The sequence below is a fragment of the Hyalella azteca genome, unplaced genomic scaffold (genome assembly GCF_000764305.2).
Source record: "Hyalella azteca isolate HAZT.00-mixed unplaced genomic scaffold, Hazt_2.0.2 contig16669, whole genome shotgun sequence".
Taxonomy (NCBI): Eukaryota; Metazoa; Arthropoda; class Malacostraca; order Amphipoda; family Hyalellidae; genus Hyalella; species Hyalella azteca.
In genome coordinates this window covers 8,333-34,393 of record NW_025946480.1, presented here as the reverse complement: position 1 = coordinate 34,393, position 26,061 = coordinate 8,333, and the positions used below count along the sequence as shown (strand labels likewise).

The 26,061-nt window shown below is 39.4% G+C and overlaps 2 protein-coding genes across 2 annotated transcripts; one reads left to right on the top strand and one right to left on the bottom strand.

The window, feature by feature from the left end:
- Positions 1–3,925: 3,925 nt before the first annotated feature.
- LOC108670132 (poly(A) RNA polymerase gld-2 homolog A) lies at positions 3,926–13,083 on the top strand. Its single transcript, XM_018157583.2, has 8 exons — positions 3,926–4,180; positions 4,454–4,613; positions 7,639–7,782; positions 8,227–8,355; positions 8,809–8,986; positions 10,125–10,228; positions 11,646–11,841; positions 12,495–13,083. The coding sequence occupies exons 1-8, from the start codon at positions 3,926–3,928 to the stop codon at positions 13,081–13,083; spliced, it is 1,755 nt and encodes a 584-aa protein (XP_018013072.2).
- Positions 13,084–17,603: 4,520 nt separating this feature from the next.
- LOC108670133 (alkaline phosphatase, tissue-nonspecific isozyme) lies at positions 17,604–20,310 on the bottom strand. The gene is made up of 3 exons (XM_018157584.1): positions 20,208–20,310; positions 19,331–19,549; positions 17,604–18,418 (listed from the first exon to the last, which is right to left on the bottom strand). Exons 1-3 carry the CDS (start codon positions 20,293–20,295, stop codon positions 18,309–18,311), a joined length of 417 nt encoding a protein of 138 aa, XP_018013073.1. The 5' UTR covers positions 20,296–20,310; the 3' UTR covers positions 17,604–18,308.
- Positions 20,311–26,061: the final 5,751 nt, after the last annotated feature.

The following is a 26,061-nucleotide window of genomic DNA, read 5'->3' as shown; positions in this document are numbered from 1 at the left end:
TGCCTTTTGGTACACTTCTCATATAAAAGAAATTAGTAATTTATTTCATGTTATTTCTCTATTTTGCTCATTCATTATGCTATTTCGCAATTATGCTCATTCTCCTCCAGACATCCTCGTAATAATTGACTCAAGGTGGATAACACGACTGTGTCTTCAACGATACCAAACCTTGCGGTCAAAAACTCTTGGTGGGCAGAGCGACATCTTGCAGCCCGTCAACCCGAACCTGCGGTCGTCCGTCGGCCGACCATCACGCCGCAGCACAACGCTGCCCCTCATAAGCCTCTTATACCAACAGGAGCTCAAAACTTGCGGCCACATCAGCCTCTTACGCGAGGGTAATTTTGCTTATAGATGATCGCTAATTTTCTATCTTGGAATGATCATTGGTTTATGGAAATCAATTTGGTATCACCGCTATGTTAGTTTCACTTTGCAATCGCTAACTATAAACTAATTCTAACAAAGTAATTAGAGTATGGAGCTCTAGTAATACCGAGACAATAGAATTATGATATTTCTATTGTCATCATGACCAAATAATCTATATATAGATTAAATAGAGGTGGCGGAATAAAATTTGTATAATATGTTCATCTATTGTAATACATGAAGTTTGATTCAAGGTATATTGATTAAAGGTCATTATACAGTTAATTAATTAAGTTAGTTATCGTTAATTAGGTGTGAATATACAGAATTTCATGTCTCATCTCAGAAAGACATATTGCAGCCACGGCTCCGGGATAGCGGCGTAAGTGGCCATAGTTGCCGTTTTTATGCAGGGAATCAAGTAGGCTGTGTGAATTTTGAGCAATTTATAAAATGCAAATAGATGACAATATCGAATTTTGCTCAACTTGGTTTGCTTAGGTAGTGACTGCCCTCACTCGTATATCTGGCAGCAAATATGTAAATATGTACCCAACTTGAATAAATCCCACTGCAGCAACCGCTTTTTTTATTGCCTAAAGTGGATAAATATTGGTAAGTAAATTTGCATTTGGCTGAAATCTTGCCGCTTCTGCTTGTGCAAGGAAATTGGTATTACATTTTAAGCTCCGTTCTCAATGGCGTTATTTTGTAATTGATTCAAAATATTTTCCAGTGGAGGTCCTCAAGAAAATCTGTACGTTGACGCATAAAAAACACCATGTAGTTTATTGAACATTTCCGCTGATATTCTATTTTTGAAACACCGAAGATATTATGTGATGTCGCTGGTAGGATGTCGCTGGTAGGATGTCGCTTGTAGGATGTCGCTTGTAGGATGTCGCTGGTAGGATGTCGCTTGTAGGATGTCGCTGGTAGGACGTCGCTGGTAGGATGTCGCTTGTAGGATGTCGCTGGTAGGATGTCGCTGGTAGGATGTCGCTGGTAGGATGTCGCTGGTAGGATGCTGTCTCTTATACACATCTAGATGTGTATAAGAGACAGCATGTAGGGTTCAAGTTCACATGTAGGGCTCATGTTCACATGTTGGGTTCATGTTCACATGTAGGGTTCATGTTCACATGTAGGGTCCATGTTCACATGAAGGGTACATGTTCACATGTAGGGTTCAAGTTCACATGTAGGGCTCATGTTCACATGTTGGGTTCATGTTCACATGTAGGGTTCATGTTCACATGTAGGGTTCAGAGCGCGTTGCATCGCAATGGTCCCTCATTTAAACCAGCCTAAAGTTGGCGATGAGAATTTTCTTAACTCGTGTAAATATGGCGTATCTTTGGCTCTAAATGCCCAAATCTGCACATCAGCTTGTAAAGTGTCTACATTTAGTTGTCGAAGTCGTCGTGTGGCAAAGCATATATCAGCATTATACATCATTTTAATTGGTTTTCAGTTCGATAATTTCGAGCAGACTACGTTTTCTTGTGCCTTCTTTGAAAGTTATACTCGTATTTTCCATTAAAATAGCCTTGACATGTCTCATACTCGTATTTTCTTGAATGTATCAATAATCATTAGCGAAAAATTTGACTGCAATTTCAAAATTAGAAGGAACTGCCGCTCTCTGAGAAGTCAGCTTATTGGCAGCAGTTAATTAATAATCACATTTTTGTCGCACGTTAATCTAGTAGCCATCATCGCTAATTTTGGGAATATCAAGTATCAATCTACATATTGTAGATTTAGTAGATTTGATGGAGTTCTTCATTATATATTTATTTTCCAGCTTGCCTCTCGAGAACGACCAGTTTGATGTCTCGGAGGATATCGCTTCCTTGAAGTCTTCAAGTGGCTCCAAGAGTTGGACATCAGCATCGTTCTGAAGAATTAAGTGACTGGAGCCAGATAGGAATTCGTAATATAAGCAAACAATCTAGTCGTTATCCATCAAGACCTTATTTCTTTCAAGGAAAATCTTCCTCTCAAAACTTGACGAGATAAAATGGGGTGCAGTTTAGAACACTCAATTGCATGCGGGAGCCATCCTGGAGAAATAACAAGGTAAGATTTACTCGTTAATTTGCTATCTTTGAATTATTGTATAGCTTCTTTTCTACAGCGCCTCCTACAAAAACGTTTTTTTTTCAAAGACAATCTATCCTGAACTCTGAACAAATTTATTATTCAATTTATTTATTCAATTTATGTATTGTATTATTAAAATTTATTCAAATGTTGAACTTTCTATTCAAATATTGGACTCGCTCAACAATCATGATTTGTTAATGAATGCTAGCTATAATTATATTCAATTAGTTCGATTTTGTAATCAATAATAGGATGTTTTCCGAATTTCTCCGAAGTTTTGATTTTTGAGGCCTGAAAAGTTGCCCTTGACGAACTTTTTCAATGAGAATGTTTAGAACAACTTGAACGGATGCGAGAGCAGAACTTTAAGTTTAGTCGTTCCCATTTCCGCTGTGATAAAAAGGCTTCCAATAATATTTCCCGATGGCAATTTTTCGAGCATTGTTGTTCAAGCGAAATCGGAGAAATATGAATGTTCAAGTTGAAAAAAATTGTTTTTCGGGCTTGAACGCCGAATGGAGTAATTCCTTCACGTATTTACAATAATTCCTTTAAGTCGCGCCAGTCAATATCTAATCAGTTTAAATATATATCTTTAGGCATGCATTAGGATTGAGCTAATAATACTAAACATTATCTTCATTCATTATTCGAATTAATCGTGATTTGACGTCGATTAACGGAGCAGATATATCGTATTGCCTCTCGTTGTGAAACATTCTCTCAATCTTAATTTTCCAATGAAAATAGAAATTGAATGTGGAGGATCTATTTAGAAACTCCTAATTGAGGAAGTGAAAAGGTTTATTTATTCATTTTTATAAGTACCACCATATAATAATTTCATGTTTTGCACTTCGTTTTCATTTTGCTGATTACTCACACTTTTTGCCAATTTTCATCTCATATTCATTATTTCCTAGAAATTGTTTTTTATCAAAGCAATGTATTTACAAGAACTTCGTTGGGAAAATTACTAACCTTTCCTATATAAAATTAAACTACAAAATTTTTCATTTACATGTTTCATAAAAACATTTTTGGAGGTTTATAGAATTTCTCGATACATAGGATACGATGAATACATAAAAGTTTGCATTCAGTTACTGTTTTCAGTAACTCAAGTTAGTGTTTCATAATTATCAATTGTTTTGCTCGACATTGTTCCACCTCAGCATTTCTCATTGATACAAAGCTGTTGTCAAGATTATTCAGATAACAAAGTTGTACGGCAGTTTTTTGAAGATATACTTACATTCAAGTTCTATGTAACCATCTTCCGGATGTAAACTCATTTGTTTATTTACGTCGCAGCAATAAGTGGATACCGCATGGCATCAATGGCCCGCAGCATCGGCCTCTAGAGCCGCTGCTAAACGGTGCGTGCAGTTCCCCAGAGGTTGCCTTTCCCTACCCCCAAAATGAAGAAGAGGCTCGCACAATGACTGAAATACAAACACCAGCGGGTGTTTTTAATACAAGTAAAAACGAGTGGGCGCGCCGGGCGAGGAAGCTCAATTGTCTGCGTGTTGATAACCGAGTGCAGATCGGACGACCTCCTCATGACTTGCTGGATGGCAGCGAGTTCAACAAGCTGTCGCGTGCGCTGTACCTGTGGTACTGCGACAACATGCAAGGGGAAGAGGTGCTCGCTCTCAAGAGGTCGCTGCACCAGCGACTGCAGAGCCTTCCTATCGTGAGTGATTATTTAGCCTGTGAGAATACACTTTATTTATAACGAAAAAAACTCTATTGATTTTGATATTGTAAGGTTGACAGAATCCATTCAATCTTCCAGCAGATATTTTGTGTATATATTAAACTTGGTCAAAATATTGTATTTTGACCATAATTTGTCAAAAAACGCTTACTGCTTCCTAATACTATAAAAGTATATAAGGTTGAATTCTTTGCACGGCTATATGACTATCATCATTATTGAATAATTGCGCTGTTTTATTGTTTGCAGGTTGCACGTGCGGTGGTCGTTGGCTCCTCCATCACCGGGCTTGGGGAAGCCAGCAGCGACCTCGACATCTGCTGCAGCATCAACAACCAACTCTTGGGATACTCTCGTCATCGGCCAGAGGAGCAGCTGCGCGAGATAGAGAGGCAGCTCAAGGATAGAAGTGAGTTATAATGTCTAGATAGAGAGGCAGCTCAAGGATAGAAGCAAGTTATAATGTCTAGATAGAGAGGCAGCTCAAGGATAGAAGCAAGTTATAATGTCTAGATTGAGAGGCAGCTCAAAGAGATTAGTACTTTATATTGAGTCATGACAGAGAGACATCTTAAGGAAAGCAATGAGTTTTATTCTAATTTCAAGGTAGAGAGGCAGCTAAAAGACAGCAGCGAGTTTCATATAATAAGATATCAGGGCTCGGCACATTTTCCTTTGTAAATGAATAGCTTCATTTTTAGCCGTTTTTTAGCTAGTTCACGGTTACTATGAAGAATAATGAAGAACACAAACTTTACTCTTTCTACCCTCACATTACCATCGAAAAACCTGTAAGGTACGTTCATTAAATAAATATATGGACGACGCAGAGAAAGAAACTACTACTTGACTACTAAATCTGCAGTGAGCGTTTTTTGAACATTTGACGTAAGCTCGTGCTTTCACTTGCCATTCTTTGATTCTACTTCGCCTAACTTACGCGACATGTTAGACGATACATACTGTATGAGTGTTGACAATCAGAGTCTCTCCTCTCCTATACTTCACAATCGGTAGATGGCCCAGCTCAACAAATTACAATATTAAATTCAACAAACTAATTATTAGTAAATTGCCAAATATTGGGCATCAATAAACATTATGCCAAATTCTATTCCCGCTCTCAGAGCTGTCTGTCTAAGTGTGGTTTCTCAGCCTCGTATATAAGGAATAACCGAAACCTCTGATTGCGTGTAACATCTTTCATATCTCGAGGTATTGCTTGGTATGTCTTATAAGGGCAACATATAAGATTTATTTCTGTCTACCTGAAATACTTATTTCAAAAATAAAAAAAAGCATGAAATCTCGTTAAAATTAAAATATTTTCATTGCAACGGCACAACGCTGCCGCGGCAAACGCACGACGTCATAACAGGCGAGCCTCGTTTGAATGTCAGGCTTGACTGGCATTCAAATTAGCTAATTAGGATGCTAGTGCTGCTAGCGTAATGTTATGAACACACGCATATAACCTAGAACTTGATTTTTTGAGGCAAACTTTTTCAGAGATGACGATGTCGAAACAGAAAAACCGAGTTTTCGAAAACCCAGAATTCATTCTTTCTAATATCACCTCAAAAGGAATGAAAATCAATCGTACGCTACTTTCGAATTAATCTTGCTGCTATTGACTAACTTTACTGTTCTTTTAGACATGATGATGGAATCGCCCACTCTATTACGCTGTACGACCAACAGATGCAAGCTAATAAAATATTCATTTACATTCACTTGAGAGTCTCGTTTATTTATTTTTTTTTTTGCTGGAGATGGACAGTCAGTTCAATTTCCCTCCAAGTCAGTCATACTTGATAATCATGTTGTGTGAGTTAGCAGCTGACTCCTCCAAATATTCGCTGGGAATCGACAAAGCAGCATATTTCGTTCATTTTACTCATTATCGAATTGCTCTCCTTTTAACTGACTAAGTGACATGAAGATTTTTAAACTATCGCGAATACTTTCCAGAACACATTGGAAATAAATAATAACTAACGCTCGCCAACACTGAAGACTGGACTCAGAGCGTTTTCTGCCGATTATAAGTCGCCTTGGACTGACGGTTTTAAGTCGCCAAGAGATTTAAATAGATATTTTACACTTATTTATAAACGGTAAACACCTAATGTAAGATAATGGGGAATGTAATATGATGTTCATCAATGGATCACGTCATAAGAGTGACATTCAACAGTGTCTCAATCCCGGAATTAGTGCGACAGTTTCTGCCGCTGAATCTGTCCAAAGAGTTCGTGACTTAGAGTAGGTACAATAAGATAAACTTCGAGTAGGAATAATAAGAGACGTCTCTGGATAAAAAACGAAGGAATGTAGTTGTTGTACTTAATGAGGTACGGTTTCAAAGTGGATGAGGGAAAGAGTACGTGTTACTCAAGTCTAAAAATGACCATTCAAGAAGATTGGGATTATTACAGTTTTACATCGGACTTGGAGATAATAAAAGCACTATCCTCTGAAGTAACGTAGTGATAAACTTGTACGAGTCTGATCCATATAAATGAAAATGATTAAATTTTACTTACTAAAATGACTGGAATTAGCTGTATTAAGAAGAGCAGGTCTTCATCTTTTACTGTAGTTTGCTTGCATTCATATACTCTAACATAGGATATGCGTATCGAGTTCTAAGTACCAAGAAACCAGCAGAAGATTTGACATATCTTAAAATTGATGGCTAACAAACTCCTCAATACGATATAATATAGGTTCAGAAAACTGTTTACGATAATGTGATTGACAACCTCTCTGGCGCATCCTTTCTGTAAATGACATCCGATGAGTAGTATGACCTAATTAACGAACCTAAGATTACGCTGCGTCTTAGCAATTGCTGGCTTTCAGGAACGTGATGAATTTCGAAGTTAGAACAATTCAGTAAACGTAGAATGAAAGTCAAGAATAGCGGAGAACTTAAGTTTAAGAAGTAGTAATTTTAAGAAGTAGTAATCCATTTAATCAGCAGTGGACCTAAAATTATGACAATTGGATTCATGTTAGTTCTAAGTGACAACACAGAACAATTTTGAGGTTTTACTAGTAATTAAAGTATTTATTTAATTGGGAAATTTATTTACTTTACTTTAACGAAACGAATAAAATAGTGTTTACTTTTTTGTTAATGTTTAATGTTGTTAAATGAATTCTCCTACTTCAACGAAATTGACTGCTTACAGAACTGAATGTGACCTGAATAAAATTGAAAATCAATTCGAATTCGAAAATTTTTCTGAAATCGTGGAGAAATTTTACACCGTTTCATAATGGTAATTACCACGAGAATAGAATATCTACAATTGCCACGTCAAACTTAGTAATAATAACAGAATTATTAACTTTTGAAATGAGGTATCGATATACTTCACAATCAGTTTAATTAGGATAATACGATGTATCGGGAGATGAATCGACAGACATGGTGCGCGAGAGCGAGGTGATCCTGGCGACGGTACCCATCCTGCGCTTCACGGACGCCGCCACCGGCCTGCGCGTGGACATCAACGTTAGCGCCGCTACCGGCATCAGGAACTCGCATCTCCTCAACTCATATGCCCAGTGTGAGTACCCAGAGAATGCCCTGATGCACAGTGTGAGTGCCCACATGATGCCCAGTGTGAGTGCCCACATGATGCCCTGTGTCAGCGACCACAGAATGCCCTGATGCCCAGTGTGAGTGCTCACATGATGCTCTGATGCCCAGTGTAAGTGCCCACATGATGCCCAGTGTGAGTGCCCACAGATTGCCTTCATGCTCATTTTGAGTGTCCAGATGATTTCTTGCCCAATGAGAGTCTGACAAGGTGGTGCCATGATACCCATATTGAGTGCTCAAATGATTTCTTGGTGCCCAGTGTTACCAAGCCAGATGATCCCATAGTGCCTAATGTCAATTCAGTTGATGCTTTGGAAAATAATTCATCAGCCCCAGGTCATTAATGAGATCTCGCACGAACATCAGGTTGCGTGTCCCCAACTTGCTGACACAAAGCGTGTGCGTGCAGGTGACTGGCGTGTACGCATGCTGGTCGTGTGCGTAAAGATGTGGGCCGAACGATGCGGCATTCGTGGCGGCGCCCGTGGGTTTCTTCCATCGTACGCCATAACCCTCATGGTGGTGTTCTTCCTGCAGAGTGAGTTTAGCGCACATAACGCATCTAATTTTAAAAACACTATATTTTCCATTCAGTTGCGTCCTTCGACGTTCAGCCGTACGACACGTTCGTGCAATTGGTTGACTCACACGTAGAATGTATTTTAGAGTCCGTATTGTTACATCATTTATGGTATGGTCTCGCAGAATCTGTTCATTCAAAGCTTTTTCCCCCCACTTCATTATCGTGTAAAACTTCTGGAGGCCACTATGTCTTTCGGCCATCTCTTTACTGATGGAGTTGGGAGGTTTGCACTACCCCCTGCTATGTATCAGCTTTGGAAGTGTGGCATGAAGTAATTGCGCTGCCTCTTAACAACACGTCGTTTTCTTGTAGTTTTTGTTTCATTATTACTGAAATCGTGTTCTGCTGCCTCAACAGACGAAGGGACTTGCTGATAATTTTAATGGAAATGATCGCATTTGATGGCAGGTGGCATGAACCCACCGACGCTGCCTGTGCTGCAAGAGTGCTTGCCGTTCCGCTTCCCCAGCAGCGGCAGCACAGACCACACGAACATCAGCCAACGCATGCCTGTGTTCTCTCCAGCCCGACGTCGCCCCATCGGGCAGCTCTTCGTTAACTTCATCGCATTCTATGCCCACTTCCCGTGAGTCATGTCTTGTTTTTTCTTCCCGTTGTGGTCGATGGGCTGGTCCCCCGTGGTCATTAGTGGTGGTTGTGACTGAGCTCTCTTCTCGTGCTCTCGTGTGACCCACTTGGATATAGCAGCCTTTTCACCGCAAGTGGAAACAAGGAACTAGTGACTACTTTTTTTACCTCATGTTTCTAGTCTTTTTATTGTACATACGACTGTGTACATACGACTTTATTGTACATACGATCATATCTAGATGTGGTTGGTACCATAGCAACCCACATCATCCAATACACTACCACGCTGACGGACTAACGCAACTCACTGAAAGTGATACACAGCACAGACGAGACCGATGAACAACTGTAAACCAAGCTATCCTTGACAAAATTCATCCCCCGAGTCTCGAGTGACTCACCATCGTCATTATCATCATCATCATAATCATTATCACTTTCATCTTCGCCGTATCATCTTAAAAAATAAAGAGGGAAAAAGCATGTAAATAGTCGGAGCACGCATCATTTCTATTTTAGTTTAACAGTGCCCAAAGTTGTCAAGATCATCATAAAGAAACACCATCTTCTCATCACCCACGCGCTAAAACCATCCAAAGTCTTGACTGGTTCGCCCTCTCTTCCAACCCCAATCAATCCCCAATCACCTACAACCCACCGAAGCATGCGCAATGCTTCGCAAAAATGCGCAATAATAAAAAATAATATAGCGGTTTCAGCGTTTATTTGGCCGTAAGCCTGTCGCCGATTCTTAACAGCAAACATCCACAGCTTGTTGCTGGCTTGAACTCGCAACTCACTGTTTCAAATTTTCTTTGTTAAACCGCCCGGCCTCCTCGCCGATTCTGACCAGAAACTGGCGCACAGAGCTGGGATCGAACTCGCGCCTCTCTGCGCCAATCTTGGTACTCTGAACTGTAACCACTGGGCCACCCTGCCTGTATATCTCCTACTGTATTTTCCATTTCTCCTTCCTGTTTCTGGCCACTCTGCGTCATCTCTTGTTCTCTTTAACTCTTTCCTAGTGGTACCGCAACAATACCTGGTGACTGGAGTCATTGAGTCGGGTTCATTTACCTTCGACATGTTCGGTTTCATCCTTAAGAAGCTAAGCGTTTGTCTGTGTGTGGCAGGTTCGCGACGTCGGTGATCTCGGTGCGCCTGGGCTACAGCTTCCCGATGCACGAGGTCATGGACCGGCGCGGTGGCAAACCGGCGCCTTTAATTTTCGTTGAGGGTGAGAACATCTGTTACACTAAGCTATACTTTGAACCCAACGCGTGTATCGTTGTGGCATTCAATATGTCTTGTATATCTCGCGTTTTCTTTCTTAACAAGAAGGTCATTCCTACTTACATCTATTACTCTAGTTAAACTAGCTGTAAAAATGGTCTCCTTATCCCGGGATCAGGTTACTTTATTTACTAATATCATTATTTAAATTATTGAAAATAATTATTAAATTATTTTTAATAGTTATTAAAAATTCCCGTAACAGCGTTAGCGATGAAGTAGTGATTTTCATCACATTTAAATAATTAATTGCTTAATAAAACTATGTAGTAGCATAGGTCAACTTCACTCTTATAGTGCGATCAAAGCATCTCGCAAGTTAGTTTAAAATAGGGTTGATTACCTAGGTAATGAACTTTGGATACGATAAAGAATCCGAGAAATAATAATTTGGAAACAACTGATAACGTTATAGATATCCCATCTCCTACGAACGATATAATCGAACTGCAAACATTAACATAATATCTCCCACTAAAGGGCTAGACGCAAAATAAAATCTATGAGATGCCATTCTAAAGGCCCGCATTGATAGCCGCGAGCCCTCAGACAGGCTAGCTTGTATGGTTGTGATTCTTTCACGAAGTAGTTTCACATTAACTCTTCTCGTAAATAAGATAACAATCGAATTTTTTCATGCTTTTCCAGGTATCTATCTGCAATTTATATACAAAAATAATAATTAATATGTGAAAAACCTACAACGAATGAAATGTTGATAAACTTTTGATATTGATGATTGATTTTGATATTGAATTGTTCGACCAGCTTCAGAGAGTGGTTAGATACTTCAGGAATAGAACAAGTAATTTGTTTGAGCAATGTTTATAGTTCTTATTTGCTTGAAATATGATAGATGAATTTTTGTCGTTATTTTGGTTTATAGTTGTTAATCAGGTTTTAATATTTATTTGGCAAATTTATTCGCACGAACTAGTTCCTCTATTACTGTGTTACTGAATTTTTAATTGACGATGAAGCTCGTCTCAAAAATGACTTCAACAGAAATAGTGTTAATTTTCTTGAAGTATTTGCTGTTCAGTGAAAATTTCTCATTCTTGAGCGCTAGCTTATGTGGCCAAATTAGATATTTCACTGTTATATGATAATGAAATAACTGCCTTATGTTGCCTGCAGCTTGTGATATTATATATTTATAGCTCACTCTAATATGGATGCAAAATACCAATCTCTGATGCCGGTGTATCAAAATGATAAGAAGTTTATCAGTATGCCGATTCTTACAATGGCGGTTAAGAGCGCTCGTTTTGCCAATGCAAGCGTATGAATCAAACAAAAATTTGTAATGCTTCCTGATGCAAGCGTACAAATAAACCAAAGATTTGTAATGCTTCTTGCAGAACCCTTCACACGCGCGAATGCCGCCCAAGCGCTTTTCGATCCCCTGAATTTCCATAAATTTGCCAACGCCTTCAAGATGTCGGACTCGATAGTCGGCGAAGTGTGCAGCGGCAGCCGCAGCCTGGAGGAGTTCCTGGAGCAGTGCGATGCCTACGCGGCGATGGCGCCTGAGCGTCCGCCTAACTGGGGTCTCAGGTAATTGCCCTCTCAATAATGAGTTCAATCTATATGGATGATCATAAAAATCATCCATTGCGTGATAAAATTAATTAATATTAAGAGCATACAAAAAATATGAGTCATATTTGCGGTGAACTTGATCAAGCTTACCGAAAACCAAGAGAGTTAATACGAGCTTCTTCTTGCATGGAATGATTTAAATGCTCAATTTGAAGCATGAATGAAAATGGACAGAAAGACCTGTTTTATTATGGAGTAGAATCCTAACTCACGGATACGGATGCGTTAACCAAAAGTCAAAAGCATATACCCTCCGTCCTGCATTACTGTCAGTGGTTGGTTCGAAAATGAAACTTGAATCCCAATTTGGTAGCGATTTGAAGTTGTGATGACCATGAAAATACTGGCCAACTTCTAAACCATTGATATTATGCCTAACTATGCATCTGTTCAGTGAAAATTGTTGTTATAATTCCCCCCTTTTGATTAAAAATGCTTATACTAACCATCTACTACGTGCAAGTGGCTTTTGACCATCCTTTGTGTGTATGGAGATGAAAAATTAACAAGGCAGTTTTCAGCACCAACCACTTCTCTCTTTACACATACATTGCTGAGCGGATGAATTGTTAATCGCGATTATGATCTAAGTTTTTTTTTTCTCGCAGCCATGCACGGAATAATCGTCGTTACTTACATAATACTAATTATTGGGCGACTGCAATGATCCAAGCAGTCTCGGTTGGATTAGCTCCGGCTGCAGACCAAGCTTCCGCCACAGACCAGGGTCCCGCGACAGACCAAGCCCCAACGTCTGACCAAACCCAAACGTCTGACCAAGCCCCAAAGTCTGACCAAGCCCCAAAGTCTGACCAAGCCCCGACGTCTGACCAAGCCCAAATGTCTGACCAAGCCCAAACGTTTGACCAAGCCCCAACGTCTGACCAAGCCCCAACGTCTGACCAAGCCCCAACGTCTGACCAAGCCCCAATGCCCCAACGTCTGGCCAAGCCCCAACGTCTGGCCAAGCCCCAACGTCTGGCCAAGCCCCAAGGTCTGGCCAAGCCCCAAGGTCTGGCCAAGCCCCAAGGTCTGGCCAAGCCCCAACGTCTGACCCGGCCCCAATGTCTGACCAAGCCCAAACGTCTGACCAAGCCCAAACGTCTGACCAAGCCCAAACGTCTGACCAAGCCCAAACGTCAGACCCAGCCCAAACGTCAGACACAGCCCCAGCGCCTCAATTCAATTCGAAAATAGTACCTCCCATCGAGTTCCAAGCCAGTGTTGTTGATGGCATTCAAGGCAAAATCGCTCCTATCAACAGAAGAGAAATTCGCACCGATGTAACCGAGTCAATGCTCGCCCATTTAGGTACTTCTTACCTGTCGACTCATCCTATGTTAGTTTCCGGTTATATTCCATTGTCAACTTGCATGGTCCAATGGGATTTAAAAACGAGGGACAAGTCATTAGGCTTACGCCTAACAAGAGGAACAAACTTTTCAACAACTCAGAGTCGATCGTCAAACAATATCGACAAGTGTGATGATTACATTTGGGCTCCTGCCGTCAGCCAAGTACCGGATTCACAATCTAATCATAGCAAGGAGCTGATACTTAATACTTCTAGTGATTATTTAGAAAGCAAAATCAGAACCCTGACATGGGATGAGACTGCAAACGGTGTAAGGGAGAATAGCTTGGCCGGAAGAAAATGTTGTAGCCTGAGCGAAATTGTAGCACCAAGCTTAGACATTGAACGCTATTGTGACCGTTACCTAGAACAGCCAGAATTTGAATCAAGAATCGCCCGTTTCTTTGCTGGTTCGTTGCAAAATAAAGTGGGAACTGACGCCCCAAGCGAGAAGCCGCAGACGGTTGATCAAAGTATTGCTGACACGTCGCGCCGGGCGAAGAGACGCAGAAGACGAGATCGTAATGCCATGCTAAGGGATGTGGTGGCCGCCCACTTCGTAGAAGAGGCGAGACGTGCCTGAACCTGATCTATGTTGGCCAAAATTTGGTGGTCAGTTCTGGTTTACTCAGACTTGCTTAAATGTGTTACTAAAGATTTATCGCGGACATGCGAGACATGCCTCCTAGTTCATCGCATGCCAAAGAAAAGTGCCTCAGGACCTCGGCGACTCTAATATCCGTTTAGGGTTAGTTGCTTTGAAATAGTATCACTTGTGAGGGTAGTAAGTAAATCTGATCAGTACGTATACCAATATTCAAAGCATTTACCAATTCAATGCATTTTTCGAAGTTCAAACTTCAGAGATACTTCACCTCGAAATACTGAAGGCTGATAGAGTTTTTATTCTTTTTGTCATATACCAAGGTTTATGACTATTGCAATTTTTAATTTTTTGTAATAAATTTGCTCATTATGAACCTTAGAATGATTCCAGCATCTTTTTGAATTGTGCTACGAATCGAAGTAGATTTGTAGATTTTTCCTACCTTTCTGAACCATGATCTTCCTGAACTTCTCTTCAAATTTGTGCAACCATTAACTATTGTCTCATTTATAATCATCTCATGATATTCTCTTTCCTGCACAATGAATATCTATTCAACTTTACTCCTCATATTTCTTTCTTTCGGGCACTAACAGGTAATAGTATCGCTTATTCTAAAAAATGTTATGCATCTATCCATTATGCGGTATTATTTCAGAAGTAAGATTTATTCACTCGAATAAAATAATGAGATGATTTATGTGATCAGCCAACCAATTCCGTTACTTTATCTCTAGTCCGACGCGGCATCAAAATCGCGGCTTTATATTTTTCGTATTATTAGTTTCTTTATTATATTATCTATCTTTTTAAATGATGTTCCCATGAAATGCTCAATATTTCCATAATTCAAATCCTATCGTCATTAGACAGTTAGAGATTCTGATTAAAATACATCTGATTACATCGTTATAATTTCATCATGTTTTCATTGCGAGACTGAATTCATTGTTTTAACGAGTGTTTAATGCTTGCGAAATTCTTTAACAATTTGAGTGGTGTATTTATTACAATTATTTACTTTCAATTAGTTCTAGGTGAGTAAGGGATTTATTTCTCATGTTGCTAATATTGATTTTTTTAGATTTTTCCCAATATTCGAATGAACCGTTTTGATTTGACTTTTTTCTTGGGATGGCTGCGAAAAAATCACAATAATATTGTAAGGCTATTCGATATATAACATTTTTAGGCAACACTGAAGCATTGGTTTTCAATTCGTTCTTGTTGACTTTGAATAGTTAATTACAGCTCACTATCATACCAAAAGACTGAATAAAAACGCACGTCTATTAATGTCCAAGATTTATTGTGTACTTGCGTCTCTCAGCTCAAACTATAGCAGCTGAGCAGCGCACGTTGTCACGCATTTTGATCACGGCCAAATTCTTTCAATTTCATGTATTTATGCCGTGAAAGATATTCATTATTTGCTGGCATCTACTATTTGTCATAATTTTGTAAATTTGGTGCCATTTTAATTTTTTCTGTCTTATCAGATCAAGATTTGTTTGCTTCTTCATGGAAACGCAATCTTAGTCCGACTTTAAATAAAAAAACGCCTTTCTCGTTCGAAAATTTTTGTGCGTAAATATCCTTGTTTTCGATGAAATTAGTAGTACGGCGTGAGATAGTTTATGTTGGTATTTGCGTTTTGTGTTGCAGTTGGATTGTGTGGTAAAATAAATGGTAAAATGTCCACCAATTTCATTATCATTTGATTTGTCTTCGAGTTTTTATCCTTACTGAACAGCATTAATTGCAGGGACGGTCGCATAAGAACCTGGAGTGTATCCTGATGCTTGGAAAAATAACTGATTTTAAAATTATTTACCAGCAATACCTGGAGATTTACATTTGCGAGGGATTTAGAGAACAAACCTTTCAAGTCCTTACACAGGACTCTAAAGCGGGACCAAACTAAGGAAATGAACATTAAACAGCATTCTTATCGTCACGTTCTGGAACAACCTCAGAATATTGCACAGACAAATTTTTTATTTCAAGTATATATTTTTATTTCAGTATACACCAATTGCGACGGAAACCCCAAGTTTCATCGAGCTGCATTCATTTTTTGGCGAGATAATTCATGTTCACATAATCTTGGAGACAACCCGCGGGATGGATAATTGTCAGAGAGGTTCATATCGACTTGTGTCCTTCAATGTTGTTGACCGCTTCGGCGTCATGAGAAACGGAGTTCACCCAGTCGAATTATTTCTTACAGAAATGAACGAACTTTGGGCATTGCACTCCGGCAAACGTCACGTTTCAGACAGCACTAGCTATGTTGTCATTGCCTTACATTTTAATCAAGAGAGGTACAGATAAGGAAATCTTTTAATATGCAAGGACGCCACGTGATCAATAAAATAAGCGAAGATCTTCAACCTCTTTATTGGATTAGCACACGAGAACCACTTTTTTGCACAAAAGAATGAAAGTTGTAATTCTGATCTAACACTATCCACAATGAATGTTCGATATCAATAGAACCTTCATAAACGCGATCGTCATCAGCACGCGAATTGCGATAATAACGGAGAAGGCCTGCGACCTTGCAGAAACTTCCGACCGCTGCTCAACGAAAAGATTATTATTCAATTGTTTTTGAAACGTACCTGGAGTGCACTAAACCCAAAAAGCATCCTTTCAGATTACCGGAAGCTGTTTGGTGTTAAAAAAGCATCATCCGCCTTTATTGGAAGGCTCGGATGCGCCATAAGAAGCAGCAAAAAGCCCAGACAGATGAGTTAAGAAAGACGCAATGGCTCCGTGCCTTCTACTTTGTGCAGTATTTTTATGAGGGATTTTTCTGATTAGAAGTTCATTGAATGATTTTCATGTTACTGAACCTAATAGGAGTCGTGTAGCATGGTAGCATGTAATTTATTATTGGTAGCATGTAATTGGCTATTTTCGCTAAAACTCTAAATAATAAAAAATATCTTTGTCTAATTATGTTCATTATTATCAACGCTTCTCTATTCTCTGTGATTCCTTGATATGATCCCGAAAACAAGAAATACCAGTAATGGCATGCTCTTTGGACACCCAGCTCAGTGGTTTGCATGGCTTTTGGGTGCAGGAGCCGTTTAGATTACGTATTTTAGTTATTATAGTGCGCATCTCGCAAAACTTTATCAATGGAAGCTTCGAACTCCAAATTTTATGGAATGACGTCAATATTACAAAATGCGCGTTAATTCCGCCATGTCGATTGCTAAATTCTTCGGGAGACTCAAATAGTCTGTAACGAGAATTTAATCGAAGGGAGGAGATGAAATTCCCTTATTTGATTCAAATTGGTTTCCTAAATTTTTATAACATACGACTTCTTTCTAATTTCAAATTGTTTCAAAGGCATTTCAAATTTCAAATTGTTTCAAAGGCATTTCAGTATGATATCCGGAAACTCAAGTAAAATAATAAAAGTCCGTGCGATCACACAAGGTGATATCCTTCTATTGATCTCCGTAAATGTTCATGATCCTTCTACTCGCCGCTGCTTCTATGGACGGAAAATCTCATGGAAGATCATTTATTGTTTCCGAGGTGAGAAATTGTTCAGATTATCCCGCCGTGTAAAAATTCTCTTAAAAGCAAAGTTTAAACGCTGGAAGCAATTTCGGCTTGGCGTTATTTTGGCTTAAATATTCCCATAAATATTCCAGCCTGTTCCAAAACGCCGGGGAGAAGCGAATCCAATTCTCAGTGGTAGCTTAAAAATTTCCGGAAGGCGAGAATGGTGGCAACATTAGGTTACGAATTTGTTTATCGTCTAATTCTGCAGCAAATTTACAATCGTAAATTATTAAATAATGAGTCCACTAGTAAATGTAGAGGACTTTCATGTCATAGTGTAAATGAAATACTTATTAAATCTGTACATTATTCAACAATGCGAATGTAATATGACCGAAAATTTTTAGGCAAACACCAAGACTCGTGCGCGTGACAAGATTGTAAAAATCTGAAGCTGATTAGAATCCTATCTATCTGAATCTATCTCGTTAGAAGCGTTCAAATGGTAGGCACTTGGAAAAAAGGTTAAAAAAGTATGCGGTTTTCCTTAATCATTTTTTAGGGTGGTCAAAAATGTCAAGTTGACAATGAAATATCTGAACTGGAAAAATCCTATTGTTAAGTTAACTCTTGGCATGAACGAAGCTCAACCCGAACTCATGACTGCAAATATTAGAACCAACAAGCTACTCTGTTTCCATGATGATCCCTTATATAAGGGCTCCATGCACAAGAAGCTAGCAAATGGTTATCAGCGGAGTTGATTTATTGCGTAGTTTCATGCTTGTCTACTCGTGACAGTGTTTGAGTACTAAGGCACATCCGAGCAGGAAGCCCAACACAAATGGCGTATAACATGGCTTTATCTATCTGTTATAAGACTGCTACAATGGTATATGTTAGGCCTGGTGTGACGGCGCTGGACATCCGGTGCTAATGCTGAGCACAGTGGCCGAGGTTGGGTCCGATGCAAGCGGCGTAGGCCATGGCGTGCGCGACGAAGCTCTGCTCGTGGGTGCGTTGAAACAAGTGTGACATGGGACCTGCAAAGAATGTTTGTTCATGATAACTTGTACCGGGATGGGAGATGAATGACGTACGGCTGGTAGGGGTGATGATATTCTTAAAAGATACGATAGACAAATTATAGACAAGTGAATAGCTCCCACACGATCTGTCTTCATCGATTGTTTGATATATCTTAGCTTCTTAATAATATGCGTTTAAAAACTACTTTTTAAAGACAACACTTCCAAAGAATCAAGTATCTCCAATCTTACAGATGTACAATGAATTTCTCATCTAATTTTCGAAAATTAAAAAAATTACCTTTTCAATTTTTTAAATATATATATAAATTTTTTTTAATATATAAATTTTGTATCAAAATTATTTATTCTGTTAATTGATTCGTGCATTGCCTCTGATTTCACACCAGTGTGCAAAATTTCAGATCAATTAGACAGGTAAAAGTGTGTCAAATATCAGTTATAAGATTTGTAGCTGACAAAATTATTTTTTCAATTTTTTTAATATTGAAAAAAAAAATTTTAAATTCTAAAATCATTTATTTTGACATTTGATTCATGCATTGTCTCCAACTTTACACAAGTGGGCAAAATTTCAGATCGATAGGATAAGTAGAAGTGTATTAACTTTGATTACAAGATTTGTAGCAGACAGACAGACAGACAGACAGACAGACAGACAGACAAACAAGAAGTGAAGTTAAAGAGAAGTGTTGTAAAAATAAGAAGGAATATATTTCAGTTGTTGGTCACTTCGGAAACATTACCAACTGAATGAACGGCTGAAAATCAAGACTTAATTGGCGAATTTGGCGGCAAATTTGTAAGCTGAAGAAACCTTAAGACATCAAGAGTAAAGACACATTAGACGCGACATTTAAAGCACTTAAAAATATACGTGTTTGATGTCACGCAACGCCTTCTCACCGACGGCATAAAGCGCGACGTCTTCTCCCCCGTGCGTGGCCGTGAGGCGATTTGCGCCCGCCGGCTTGACGTAGTCGAGGCTCGTGACGTCGTCCCCGGTCAGGTCACGTCGCGCGACGTTGCCGTTCCCATCCACGACGTAGGCGTTAAACCAGCCCGGTCCGTTAGAGTACGTTATTGTAGGCAGTGGCAGGCCGTCGTCCATGTTGCTGGAGAACCCTGGTTGAAGCAAGCTAGGTTGAAATGTTGCAAATTTCAACGTTGAGTGATCTTGGGTGATTCAACACGACTTCCGTAGGCAACGTAGTTTACACAAAGACTCAAAATTTCCATCCATGAAAAAACTTTGTCATGTTAAAAATACCACAAGTTTGCAGTTTTAACAATAGCATCGAATCTCACATTTGCACCACATGTGATTTCCGCTCAATTCACACAGTTGTGGAATTTTCAGAGGGAATTAAATAGGTAATTAAATATCAAAATCGTTCATACTACCTTCCTACTGTAAGCAGTTTCAGAACTATATAGGCTCAGTTACTAAGAAGACTTCACCCATTATTCCTGCACCTACGTTGATCATTTTGATACATGCTTGATGTATTGTAGCTGAATAGTTCGAGCATCATACACAGAGCTGCATCGTAGTGAAGCTTTGCATATGCGATGTGAAAGGTCGCATATGGCCTTGTCAACTTATATTGACTATACTTTGTGAATAATTGTTCAGACTTTATTGGAAGCCTCCTCTAATTTAAACAGTACCACACTAAATGCACGCATGAATTCAATCTACAGACCATTATGTTAAAGCATCAAATGGTACCTCAAACTGCACTGCAATTATATTTGTCTCTATTTGGTCGGTCGGCCTCACCAGTGATGTCTTGGCCGCGGCTAGGGTAGCCGTTGAAGGTGGCCTGGTGGCTGTGGTCGGTGGTCACGACCACCAACCTTTCCTGCATTAGAGATGTGAGAATTATTTGGTAATCACAATGACCAAATATCTTCATTTGTTCATTCAAAATGGTGATTTTAGTTTCCAAACAAGAGAAAATTTAGCCTGTATAGGTTTAGATTGTTAATATCAACAATATCTATTGGCGTTCAGTCTCATTACACTAAATAGTTCTAATGAGAAGATAATTACCTAACCAATCACGTATCACTAAAGAGCTTATTCGATCCCACCTGCATCAGCTGCGTTTCATGGTCTCTCTTTTAATGGTTTCGATAAACAGATGAACCATTATATAGTAAAGACTATTCGAATTCAATAAATCAACACAATAGCTCATATAAAGGAATTGTTTGCGGATAAAAACAATCTAAGTCATCTGCACGCAAAAATTAATTGAATTATTAAAGTTACATGTTGCCAGATGACAATTTCCATCATTGCAGCTGCACTAATCGACATAAATATATGCAGAAGCAAACTGTTCGTAGTTTGTTTTATAAAATAATGAAAATAATGTGAACTAATTAAGGCACCAAACTTACTCTATGCTGAATACTTGTGATGAATTCGGCCTAGTCTTTGACTTGTCCCAGCCAAGGTTTCTATTTCTAAATTCATGAAAACGCACACATACACTGAACATAATACCGCGAGAAATGTCCGTTCAAACGCTGTGGCATGAAATAAGAATTGCAAATATCACAAAATTTCACGGAACTAACCAATGCGAAATTAAAATCAAACAACCTTTTATTGAAACTAGTTTGTCTTAAATAAAACTGCAATGCAGTAGTGATATTTTCAATATTATTATTGATTATAATAAATCATTTTTAATCAAATATTTCCGTTATTCATATAACACATCTTGGTGTTAGCACGAGTGCCTTGAATTATTCAGTTCATAACATGTGAATAAAATTAGTTATTTTGATTCAAATATAGTTGGGCGGCACGCAGCTCCACTCTTAAGTGAAATGAAAGTTTAGCTGATGGTATCGAAAGGAAAGAAGCGGCGTTGAAGTGAAATATTCCCTAGCAGAAGAATTAGTGTTGCATCGAGCTATCATCATATGATACCGATAATGACGATTTAAGGCAACTTTATTTTGAAACATCAGTTGAGCTTACTGAGATCTGTTCATAAATAATATAGGGCAATAAAGGCAGTGCAAGAATAAATCCGTAAAGCTAAATTTTAAATTCGTGTTGGTAATGCATATTAATATGTGAAATAACATTATCAATCAGTTTGGCCGTACGTAAAGTAAAGTTACTTTACTAGAAGTAAAGAAGTCCAGAAAGGAACTAAGAAAAGTTTCCTGTTGGTGACACTCGCTGGTTGGCTTTTGCGACTTTGAATATTTCAAAAAATGCGCTTCAGCCTTACGGGCTCCAAGCATATACATTACTTTAGTGTTATTTCTTCTGGCCGCTTGAAAAATAATACTCAGAGCATCACTTAGTTGTGTTTAAGTGAAATAAAAAATGCTAGCGGTTTGCAACCAGACACTTGGATTGCATCATCAATGCATCATGGATCTAATTGTGATGGTTATCTTGATCGGGAAGTAATGGTTACTTTTCGTGAGAAATTCATCATTCCTCACCGTCAATTTGTATTAAGCTAGAGTTTGTTTATAAGATCAATTATTAACTGAATTATCTTAATTGGTGAATCCACTTCTCTAACTTCATCCGAAGAATAAGTATTAAGTCTAGATCAGAGGTTCTGCCCTGGGGCCGTATTATCAAAACTTCGTAAGTACGCAAAATCGACTTACGATTGGCGTATGTGCTGACTTGACGACGTAACTCTAGAGGTTATCAAAACAATTGCGCGGGAAGATACGTAACGTAACTGTACGCCTGCTCGGAGATGTCGTAAGTGGAGTTCCGCACAAGTTTAGAGTGTCCGCTGAAGCGATAGGGAAATATTGATTTACTAGCAAGTAGCAACACCTTGACTTGTGATAGAATTTTGTCAATAGTCCGACAGCGCGGATTATACACGCATAGAATGATGGCTCTACTTGTGATGGCTCCACTACTTGATCCTGCAACATTTGCACGATCAAAATATGTGATCGTGCTCAACAGTGCTATTGGAAAAAAAATCCATTGAGTTAATGACAGAAACTAATTTTGTTTTCCTTTTACGTTATATTTTACAAGCAAATGCATATTACGTTATATTCCAACGCTCATCATTCATTCCTTCCAGTCGGTACTTTATATCTTTGCCAACCATAATTTTTAGCTCCGTACACAGATTTCTTCTCTAACTCACGCTGTTTATTAAAAAGAGTTCACAACTATTTAAGAACGGCTTTTTCTGGGGAAACAAGGAGCAATACCGACTCAATACCGACAGACAGCATTCGATAGTCGATACCATCGAAGGCATAGATTCCCGCCATCGAAGTTCACAGAATGTAAACAAATCCAAAGCCTCTGATTGGTCTGTTGGCCAGATGGTTTTGATAATACGCTTTTAGCTAAGTCTTACGTACGAATGTTTTGATAATGTCAAAATTAGGGTTTACTTACGTAACACGTAACTTTTTTGTCGGAAGTAAAAAAAGTTACGAAGTTTTGATAATCCGGCCCCTGGGCTTAAAAAGTTTTCATCAGCATCAATTATCGATTGTATCAAATTATAAGAGCCGCCAATGACAACCTAGTGTGTTCAAATCTCGATTCAAAAGATTGTCATTTCGTTGTCAAAAGATTGTCGATTCGTTGGTGATTTTAATCATCCAGAGCTAGATTGGATTGATGGATGCTCTCCAAGGGAAGAGAATCACCCAGCATCCTCGTTCATGGAGTCAGTAAGAGACTCCTTCCTAGTCCAGCACGTTACCAAACCAACCCATTATAGAAGTAAACAGACTCCCAATATTCTTGACCTGGTGTTTACCAGTGATGAATCAATGTTGGATGAGCTTCGTCACGAGGCTCCGTTGGGCAAAAGCCATCACCAATCATTGTTTTTCAGACTTAAGTGCTGTACAGAAAAGACGCCTCGGAAGCGTGAGCGTTTGAATTTTGCGAAAGGCGACTATGATAAACTCCGTGAAGCAGTGAATGCAGTGAATATTTCGAACCGTATTAAGGACATGAAAGTGGCTGAGTCATGGTCACTTCTAAAGGACACGGTTATGTCTGCAGTTGATGCGTGTGTACCTAAAACTAAGCTTGGTGGAGCCAAAAAAAAATCGGTGGATGAACAGTACAGTTTTAGCTAAGCTGAAAACAAAGAAGGAAGCATACCAGAGTTATTTACTGACTCGTAGCGATGCTGACTATAACCTATACGCAAGAGCTCGAAATCAAGCTAAAGAAAGCTGTCGCACCGCAGTAAAAACCCTCGAAAAAAGTATTGCTAAAAATGCAAAAAAAGAACCCGAAAGCCTTTTTTTTGTACGCTAGCTCGAAGTGCAAGATGAAGGACGGTATTTCTGATTTGAAAGTAGATCAGCGAAAGATATCCTCTAATGAGGGCAAAGCTAACGTACGCAATCATTTTTTCAGTAGCGTATTCACTGAAGAGGACTTGAACAGTATTCCAGCTATTGAGGAGCGCCCAGTCGGCTCTAAATTAACAAGCTTTGAAATACAAGAAGAAGAGGTTCTCAAGCGCCTTACCGCTGTAAATCCAAACAAGTCATGTGGACCAGACGGCTCCCACCCCAGATTACTCAAAGAGTTAGCAACTGTCCTAGCCGGCCCTCTGGCGTCACTTTTTCGAAAAACTTTGAACGAAGGAATGTTGCCGGCTGACTGGAAAGAAGCTCAAGTAACACCATTGTTCAAAAAAGGTGACAAAAGCTGCCCGGGCAACTATCGCCCTGTCAGTTTGCAAGGTAACGGAATCTGTTGTGAGGGATCGATTGATAGATCATTTGACTGCTAATAATCTCCTATCAGACTGTCAACATGGATTTATTGCCGGGAGATCCTGCACCACTAACCTCTTGTCGACTCTGAACGAATGGACCCACCTGCTGGACGAAAGGGAGCCAGTAGATGCAGTGTACCTCGATTTTGCCAAGGCATTTGACAGTGTCCCACATGAGCGGCTGTCGCATAAATTGAAGTCTTTGGGAATTGAGAGTAATGTACTCAAATGGATCAGAGATTTTCTAGTAGGGAGGCGACAACGTGTCAGTATTAATGGGTCCGTATCGGACTGGGCTTCAGTGCGCAGCGGCGTGCCACAAGGAAGCGTTCTCGGGCCAATTCTATTCGTTGCGTTTATAAACGATCTGCCAGAAGCTGTGTCTAGCGTTTGCTCGATGTAAGCTGACGACACAAAAATTTATAATACAGTGAAGAATACGTCGCAAAAAGTACAGTTGCAAGGTGATCTTGACAGGCTGGTTGACTGGGCTGATAAGTGGCAGCTGCGTTTTAACGCTGACAAATGGAAAGTTATCCACCTTGGCAAGAATAATGAACAGCAAGATTACAGTATCAATATGAGAAGACACGGTTGCAACGACAGAGTGATGATGTCGAAGTCGACAACGGAAAAGGATTTAGGAGTTAATATCGACAATGAGTTGAAATTTTCTAAGCATATTGAAGGTCAAGTTAATAAAGCCAATAAACGGCTTGGACTGATCAGACGCTCTTTCGAGTTCCTAGATGCAGAAACGATGAAGCAGTTGTTTGTTGCTGTCGTGCCCCCGAACCTAGAGTTTGGAAACGTCGTATGGTCACCGAAATTTGAAAAGAACAGAAATTTAGAAGAGTGTTCAAAGACGTGCAACAAGGATAGTTCCGGGCTTGAAAGGCAAGTCCTATGAGGAAAGATTAAAGATTATGAAGCTTCCAAGCCTCAGTTATCGACGTCTTAATGACTGTCTTAATAGTCGCACGTCAATAATTCGGCTATTTCTGCTGGGTTCGCGGCTCGTGCGGCGGAGGATAGCAAGAGACGTAAATACGCGGCGTTGGCAGCTCGGTATCGTTTCGAGCCAGTCGCATTAGAAACGACGGGCACATATGGTGAAACGACTGGTCCTTTAATATCAGAGATTGGCCGTCGCATTACGGAATTGTCCGGCGAACGTAGAGAGACTCTATGGTTGGAGCAAAGGTTGGGTTTGGCCGTGCAGAGAGGCAATGCAGCTAGCATCCTAACAGCAGTCAGAGAAAAGTTCGACGTGGGCCCGCTCCTCGCTCGCGTCACAGCTTTATTTTTTTTTACCCTGGGAGTCGGTATAGGCCACCATCAGAGGCGTTAAGGTTGAGGCCCTGATCATTGACATGAAACAATTCCCTGTTTTTAATTAATAAAATCAATTTTTTTGTTGGAATGGTGAGTGTGGGAGGCCTTTTAAAAATAATTAAAAAAAAACAAATCTTGAAAAATGATTAAAACCCCAGTTAACTTCGAAGATTGATTCACGGCGCGGGTGAGCTCATGGTACCATATCTTTAATATCAAAGAAACATCTGAAACTTTGATGGCGATGTCAAAAGCTATATTTCCATTTTACATTTCTTCAGATTTTATTTTATCCGTCACAGAAAAAATTGGAAGAGACGAAAAGTAACGGAAATGCGCTTTCAGATCATATCCACAACCGAAACCAAATTAGGTACATCTTGAAAAATTTACCCGGATGGCTTTGTTAAATATTGGAAATGCGGATACTTTGTCAAATCTCATGGTTGAACTAGTATATTTTGACCCATCAGAAGCTCATTTATGCGGATGTAGTTCGTTGTTCGCCTGTGACGTCACTGATCTCAGTGACGT

Bases quoted from the DNA above. Each gene is read 5' to 3' on its own strand.
- LOC108670132 (XM_018157583.2), top strand. From the start codon at position 3,926: ATGACTGAAATACAAACACCAGCGGGTGTTTTTAATACAAGTAAAAAC. The intron at 4,181-4,453 runs GTGAGTGATTAT...TATTGTTTGCAG, and splicing joins GACTGCAGAGCCTTCCTATC to GTTGCACGTGCGGTGGTCGT. The intron at 4,614-7,638 runs GTGAGTTATAAT...ATGAATCGACAG, and splicing joins GAGGCAGCTCAAGGATAGAA to ACATGGTGCGCGAGAGCGAG.
- LOC108670133 (XM_018157584.1), bottom strand. From the start codon at position 20,295: ATGCAGGAAAGGTTGGTGGTCGTGACCACCGACCACAGCCACCAGGCC. The intron at 19,550-20,207 runs GTGAGGCCGACC...TGCTTCAACCAG, and splicing joins CCGCGGCCAAGACATCACTG to GGTTCTCCAGCAACATGGAC. The intron at 18,419-19,330 runs GTGAGAAGGCGT...CATTCTTTGCAG, and splicing joins CGTCGCGCTTTATGCCGTCG to GTCCCATGTCACACTTGTTT.